Source organism: Benincasa hispida, chromosome 10, assembly GCF_009727055.1.
Source record: "Benincasa hispida cultivar B227 chromosome 10, ASM972705v1, whole genome shotgun sequence".
Taxonomy (NCBI): Eukaryota; Viridiplantae; Streptophyta; class Magnoliopsida; order Cucurbitales; family Cucurbitaceae; genus Benincasa; species Benincasa hispida.
The window spans coordinates 31,993,647-32,001,535 of NC_052358.1; the positions used below are offsets into that span (position 1 = coordinate 31,993,647).

The window sequence follows — 7,889 nt, forward strand, 5'->3', positions numbered from 1 at the left end:
ATTTCAAGGCAAGTTTGAAAACTCGTTAAAAGCTTTGTCATGCATATACAAGCACAAAGTTATTTATTTTGAGCAAGAGCAAGCCCGGAATGGCCTTATGAATCCTCAGTTTGTTTTCCCTTACACTAGCTCGAAGAATCTGAAATTAAGTTTCCTAAGTTAAAAGCGGTAATGACATTAAGTGATCAAAATTTATTCATTCATCGCCTTTTATTATGTGCTTTTCTTTTCTCTCTTTCTCGCTCTTTTTTTTTTTTCCAAATGAAGGGGAAACTTAATCTAGGAAGGTGATTTTCGTTTTGGCTTACTCACATGAGTGTCATACAAGATATCCAACTATGGGTCGATTTTCGTTTAAAAGTGCCTAANAAATGAAGGGGAAACTTAATCTAGGAAGGTGATTTTCGTTTTGGCTTGCCCACGGGTTACGTGGAAGCCATCAAACTATGGCCCGATTTCCCTTCAAAAGTGCCTAAGCTTACTCATTCCTTTAGGGTACTTTAGCTCAGAAGGAAACTAATGGTGTCATGGCTGCCCCAGGTTAATCATACACTTGAAGAAGAGGAGTAAAGCCCTATCTTTTTCTTTTTCTTTTTCTTTTTTTATAGTGCGAATTGTGATATCAATTAACTACCTCTCAAAGCATGCATTACTAAATTGAACCGTGGAAGGACTAATATCTATCACCAAATCCTTTCAGAGTGACAACAAACTTATGGTCCCATAATTCAATTCTAAACAAGCAAACAAGGTTAAAATAGATATGTAAAGGGCTTGTAGATGTATGAAAAAAAAATTAAGCAAAATTTTAAAAAATGCCATAAAAATCATGAATCCTTTCATCTAACCTATTCTCATGCAAGAACAATACATACGAGTGCATCATAGACTAGTCATAACAAAGAACAAAACAACAAGACAAACCACAATCAAGTAAGCATAGTCCAAACAAGTTCAAACACCCACCCCTAACTTTTAAAGCCCACATTGTCCCCAATGTGATTAAAAATAAAGCACAAGGGATCAGGAAACTTTCCTGAACAACAGAGTGAAGGAAGGATTTAGGAGACTCGAATTAACTCTTCTTCACCAGCAATTCTAGCAATCAATTTAAGAAGGATAGAAAGAATTAGGCTCAATGATAAAAGAAAAATTACAAAATTAAAATCTAATCTATGAAAGCAAGTAAATTTAAAGCGTGGCTACCTCCAAGAAGATAAAATTTTTAGGGTTGGTTGCTTGAGCGTGGCGACTCATTATCAAATGTAAACTGGTGAGTCCAACAATAGGAGATGTCAAAGTAATCTAAAGACTCGCCATCATGGAAGACCTTCAACTTGTGCCTGTTCACTTTCAAAATTTTTCCTGTCTCAAGATTAATAATATCTACTACACCATAAGAGTAAATGTGAAAAACGCCAAATGGCCCAAACAACTTAGATCGGAGTTTTCCAGGCATAAATTTCAAACGGGAGTTATATAAAATAACTTTTTGCCCTACCTAAAACTCCTTAGTGCGATCATCTAGTCATGTAATTCTTTTGCTTTTTTTTTGTAGATAAGAGAATTTTCAAATGATTCTAACCTGAGCTCTTTCAATTCCTAAAGCCGTAGAAGTCTGGCCTCCCCAGCTGCCTCAAAATCCCAATTGCACTTCTTTATTGCTCAATATGTCTTACGCTGAATCTCAACTAGAAAATGGCAAGCTTTTCCATAGACCATCCTATAGGGAGACATCCCAATAAGGGTCTTGAAGGCCGTTCTGTAAGCCCACAAAACACCGTCAAGTTGAAGGCTCCAATCTTTCTTTCATAGGTTGACCACTTTCTCCAAAATAGCCTTCACCTCCCTATTGGACACCTCCGCTTGCCCATTCGTCTGAGGGTGGTATGGGATGGCAATACGATGTTGTACACCATACTTTTTCAATAAGGAAGCAATGACTCGATTGCAGAAATGTGATCCTTGGTCCCTGATGATTACCTTAGGGAAGCCAAATCTGCATAAAATGTTAGACTTCAAAAACCCTGCAACCACTTTAGCATCATCAGTAATAGTGGCCTTTGCTTCTACCCATTTGGAAACATAGTCCCCTACCAAAAGAATATACTTAAACCCACAAGATGAAGGAAACGGTCCCATAAAATCTATCCCTCATACATTATATATCTCACGGAAAAGAATAGGGACTTGTGGCGACAAACCTCTTGACTTTTGACAACGTTCACAAGTCTTACAAAGAACTGCATCCCTAAACAAAGTGTCCCAATATAAACCAGAATCTAAGACTTTTTTAGTGGTTATTTTGGGACCAAAGTGTTCACCACATGCATGCTTATGACAAAATTCTAAAACAGAAAAGAACTCGTCATTAGGGACACACCTCCTAACAACCTAATTAGAACATAACTTCCATAAGTAAGGCTCCTTCCAGACACAATATTTTGACTCACTTTTTATTTTATCTCATCTATGCTTGTTAATTCCTTAAGGTAACTCACCAGTGGTCAAATAATTAACGAGGTTAGTGAAGGAACTCTAAATAGAGAACCAGTGAGCGGAAATAGATCGTTCCAAAGTACATTGAGAAAGAATACAAACATTTACAATCGAGAAGAACAGATTATGCATAACGAGTAAATTACAGCATGCTTCTTAATGAAATACAAGGGATCGAGTATAATACCTTTGAAGAACTCTTTTTTTACGTATTTCCCTTGAAAAAACTTCAACATGTCCAAACAGGTACTCGAACACAACGATCAACACAGTAAATAGCATGGACCGTAGAATCCTCGATCACAATCGAGTACAACTCGATCCTCGACCATCGAATGGAACTAAACACCACCACAAAGTCTACCTTGGTATTCTCGGTGTGAGAATGCAGGAGTTGTGAGCTCTGTATGACTTTGGATAGAGGAATGGAGGAAGTGAACGATCGAGTAGAGGATTGAGTATGCGATAGAAGAAGGAAGTCTATCGTATAGACTTGATACTCAATCGTGTAGTAAGAAGAAGCCTATTGTATATACTTGCTACCGATCGTGTAGCAATGAGTAACTATCGTATAGTAAACTCGATACTTGATCGTTTAGGCTGTAATTCTATACTTGATCGTTTAGGCTGTAATTCTATCGCTTAATAAAACTCTTTTACTCGATAGTTTTTCTTATGTAAGACGATACGAATGAATCATCTCATGATTTGGAAAACTATTTTCCTTTTATCTCACAGTTATCATAAATCGCAAATAACCTCCCATTCAAGTCAGCTATTAAGAAAAAGAATAATTAATTATCACATAAAGAATATATTATAAATAAAGATAATAACTAACTTATCATATTATATTTATAACCTATAGTTTTAATATTACATGACATGCAACATATAAACTATAGTTAGTTTTCTATTTTATGGCATTTAATATAAATCATATTTATATTAATTCCTCCAATCAAATAATGTATCAAATACACCCTATCAATTATATCACATATAATTGAATTATATCATATATAATCAAATTTTCTCTTGTTAATTTGAACACTTCAAACTAACCCAAAATCTAATTCTCAACTTGAACCCATTGAACTTTACCAAGGGGACCTTATATACCAGTAGGTTGAAGCTCCAACAGTACGTGAATGACCGACTAAACTCAATCACGATATCTACCATCCGTTAACTGTCAAGCACTCCACTAAACACCGATAGTTGCACTATTCGCACTACGAATATATTTTTGCGTCCATATAACCAATCAACAATGCGATGACCCTTCAAAAGTCGCTTGTAAGTACAGCTGGGCCAATTACCGTTTTCCTTTGTAGCTACATCTAACTTCTTAAGTACCATTGATTTCTCTAATGAACAATAAGTCATAGTCCCACTACGACAGTAAGGCTAATACCTTTAATGTCGGCCAACATCCACCCAATGGCCAGCTTGTATTTTTGCAAGACTTATACTAGTTGTTCCTTTTGCTCAGCAGTTAAGTTCTTAGAAATAATCACGAGTAGTGTTTCGACTTCTCCCAAATAGGCATACTTCAGATGATCAGGAAGCTTCTTCAGCTCCACTTTAGGTGCGTTTGCAATAGAAGGAAGCACCTCTTTAGATGAATCATTATCAGAACAAAAAGGCATACTTACCGGATCTGTCATGTATAAAGTGAAAAGCTCCTCAAGTGAGATCAAATCGCCTAAATCATCCTCGTCATCATCATAGATGGCCTAAATTTCCTCCTGTTCAAGACAATCAAACACGTCAATCTAGCACAAAGATTGCACATGTCCAATGGTGGGAGATCTCATAGCATAAAAAATATTAAATTTAACTACTTCACCGTCAAACTCAACAGACAAAGTACCTTTATCCACATAAATCTTGGTCTTGGCTGTTTTCATGAAAGGCCGACCAAGCAAGATCGATGCAGATGAAATAGACGTAGGTTATTTTATCTTAAGAATATAAAAATCAGCAAGGAAAAGAAGATCATTAACCTGAACAAGGACATTCTCTATGATTCCTAATGGGTGAATAAAAGACCTATCAACTAATTTAATTACAACACCCATCTCAGTTAGGTATTTCAATTTTAGTTCTTGGTTGATTATGACATAACATTTATGGATGCACCAAGATCTAACATAGCTCTCCCAATTTTCTTTTTACCAATCACACAAGGGAGATAAAATACTTGGATCCTTTTTGTTTTTAAGGAAAATTCTTTGAAGGATTGCACACAAAATGACTTAACAACATCCTCTATTTTTCTTTCATTTTCCTCTTCCCTCGTGCATAGTTCCTTAAAGAACTTGGTATATTTCGGGATTTGCTTAATGGCATTAAGGAGAGGGATGTTGATTTCCACCCTTCTAAACATCTCCAACATCTCCTTATCCTTGTCTCCTGCGAGCTTCTTTGGCCTTGCAAGCCTGGAAGGAAAAGGTGCTTTAGGCACATAAGCATTTAATGGGAGAAGAGAGTCAGAAGATACTGATGTTGGAGATGATGAACAAACTTGTAAGTGATTCATAATATATGATTTTTTATTTACTTTGTCTATGAAATATGTGATATTTTAGTTGCATTAACCACAAACCAATAAACCAACATTCAAGGTTATCGTTGTAACTTAAACATGTATGTGGAGACATACAAGTGGATCATGGTTAAATGATAACCTAAATAGTATGTAGTATATGGATAAGGCTGGGTACCTTATCCTGGTAACACTACGAGTATGGGCCGCTTTGTAGATGTTATAAATGTTGTAAACTGCCACAAATGATCGGATCCAGATCATTCGTGTATTAGACATGCGAGTAGGGATATTCTATATAAAGAAGTTTGTATAAGACCAGACCATGAAATGTTTAATCTCATTATATAACACCGTTCATAATAGAGACTTTCATTTCACTAGGATGACCATAAGTAACATGACCTTAATCCTGAGTGAGTTGTGAACTCCTGCCTATGAGGACGGTCCGTTGATTTGTATGAGTTAGAGTGGTCAGATTGCCGACTCAACAAGCCTACCATTTTGGGGATTCAAAATCTCACCTTAGGATAAACATGTGCATGCATCATGTCAAAATGTAAGTGTTATATTTTTAGGATGCATGATTAAATTAGCATGCTCATGCATCTTAATATAAGTGTTATATTATTTTAGATGTATGGTACATTAAGCATGTCCATACATCATACTAAGTTATAATTGTTATAATATATGATGATATGATGGATGTGTGCTTAATAATTGTTAGATATAAGTATTATATTTTTCAATTAAAATAAATTTTTCATTGAGCATGACATTACTTAAATAAATATAAATGTTATATTTAATCAATGTCTTTGAATGCAATTATATATTTTTTTTTCATTATTTTATAATTGTTATAAGTATAATGAAATTATAATTAAAATTTATAATATAGAGTTGCATGCAAACATAGGCCCAATTTAATTTTAAATGGTTTAAAATTAATTCATCTAGGTTAATCTTTCAATTCATTTTAATAGGATTAAAATGAATTTCAATAAGAGATTAAATTTATAAAATAATTGCCCATAAGGGACCTTAGGCTAAAGAAAGTTCTATCTAGGATGTGGTATTTAAGCTAATAGAAATGAAACACCTCTACCTGGAAACCGTGTTGGAAAGTGAATTGGGAAAATATTTTATAAGCATGCAATAAGTGATTGACTTCATTAAAAAGTTTAACAAATGAAGTCACATATGAAGGAAATTTTTAGAAAATATCCTTTGAGCGGAAGGAAAGATCGTCCCAAATTCCATTTTTATTGAACATAAAGTTTTACAGTAAAACAACAACAAGATATGTATTTGCTAAAAATTACAACATGCTTTAAAACAATTACATAGGGTTTCAGAAACCCTTACCTTTGAAGAACTTTTCTTCAAGATCTCCCTTGTTCAAGCCACGAACAGAACTCCTTCTCCATGCGGATCTCCTTTCTCAAGAATGGACACCACCACTCGAGAACCCTCTGTATTCTCTTGGGATAAAGGATTCAAGCAAGAGTTGTGGGCTTTGCTTGAATCCTTGGAAGAGGAAATGAGATGGAGAGAAGGAGAGAGAAGTTTCTACATAGAACTTTTTCTCTTGGAGAGAAATCTTCTCCAGAGCCAATTAGGAAGTATTATCATCTACAACAACTTGAATCCACGTATAATAATTGAGAGAATGGAGGGAGGAAGTTGTAGCTCATTCTCTTTAATTAATTTCAATTAAATTAATAAAATAAAAAAATATATATAATGTAATAACTATTTTATTATATATATAATACACTTTATGTTATATCAATATTAACATATAGCCCATAGTTTTATATTGCGTCAAATACAACAGAAACTATAGATTTTATTTTCTCTCAACAATATATGACATTTAATATAAATCACATTGATATTAAATTCACTTATATGAATCTCATCCATATAATTGATATTTGGATCATATCCCAATATTTAGTTCCTCTCAATATAAATCATATTTATATTTAATTTCATTACATGAATCTCATTCATATAATTAGTATTTGAATTATATTTAAATTCCTCTCATTTATAATATATTAAATACATTATAATTAACTATATCATATACAATTAATTTTCTCAATTAATTTGAGCACTTCAAATTAATTCCAAGTGCTTTTAGCTTCATCATACATAGTGTGAAGACTTGCAAGGAGAATGTGAATTCGCATTATGATATAGTAATAATTACTCGTGTGATTTTTAATTAATAAATTAAGATTGCAAAGCGTACATTAAATAGACATGGAATAAATAACCATTTTAGATATTAAATTACCTAACATCCGTTAACTGCCGATCAATCCACTAAAATCGATAGCTGCACTTTTTGCACTACAGATAAATTTATATATCCATTGGATATAACCAATCAATAGTGCGATGACCCTTCACAAATTGTTTGTAAGTATAGTTGGGTCAAAATACCGTTTTTCCCCTGTAAGTACATCTAACTCTTTAAGTACCACTGATTCCTCTAATGAACAATAAGTTATAGTCCAACTATGACTAAGTCCCTCTCGGGCTAGAAGAGGGTGTGACCACTATGTTCAAGACCCGAAATCAGCCCTTAAGGGAGCAATTTATCTACTTGCCCCTACATCAAGGAAGAAGTGAATTCCATCTTATGTAGCTGTGTTCCCAGCTTCCCAGACAGACGAATCCCCAAAATGGTAGGCTTGTTGAGTTGGTAATCTAGCCACTCTCACCCATACAAATTAAAGGATCACCTTCATGAGCAGGTTTTCTGTTCATGTTCCTGGTGATGGAACTAGGAGTGTATTGTGTGAGGAAGTGGAAAATAGGG

At 34.2% G+C, this 7,889-nt stretch overlaps 1 protein-coding gene across 1 annotated transcript; it reads right to left on the reverse strand.

The window, feature by feature from the left end:
* Nucleotides 1–1,809: 1,809 nt before the first annotated feature.
* Nucleotides 1,810–5,044, reverse strand: LOC120089029. Its single transcript, XM_039046460.1, has 4 exons — nt 4,706–5,044; nt 3,975–4,238; nt 2,205–2,394; nt 1,810–2,093 (listed from the first exon to the last, which is right to left on the reverse strand). Exons 1-4 carry the CDS (start codon nt 5,042–5,044, stop codon nt 1,810–1,812), a joined length of 1,077 nt encoding a protein of 358 aa, XP_038902388.1.
* Nucleotides 5,045–7,889: the final 2,845 nt, after the last annotated feature.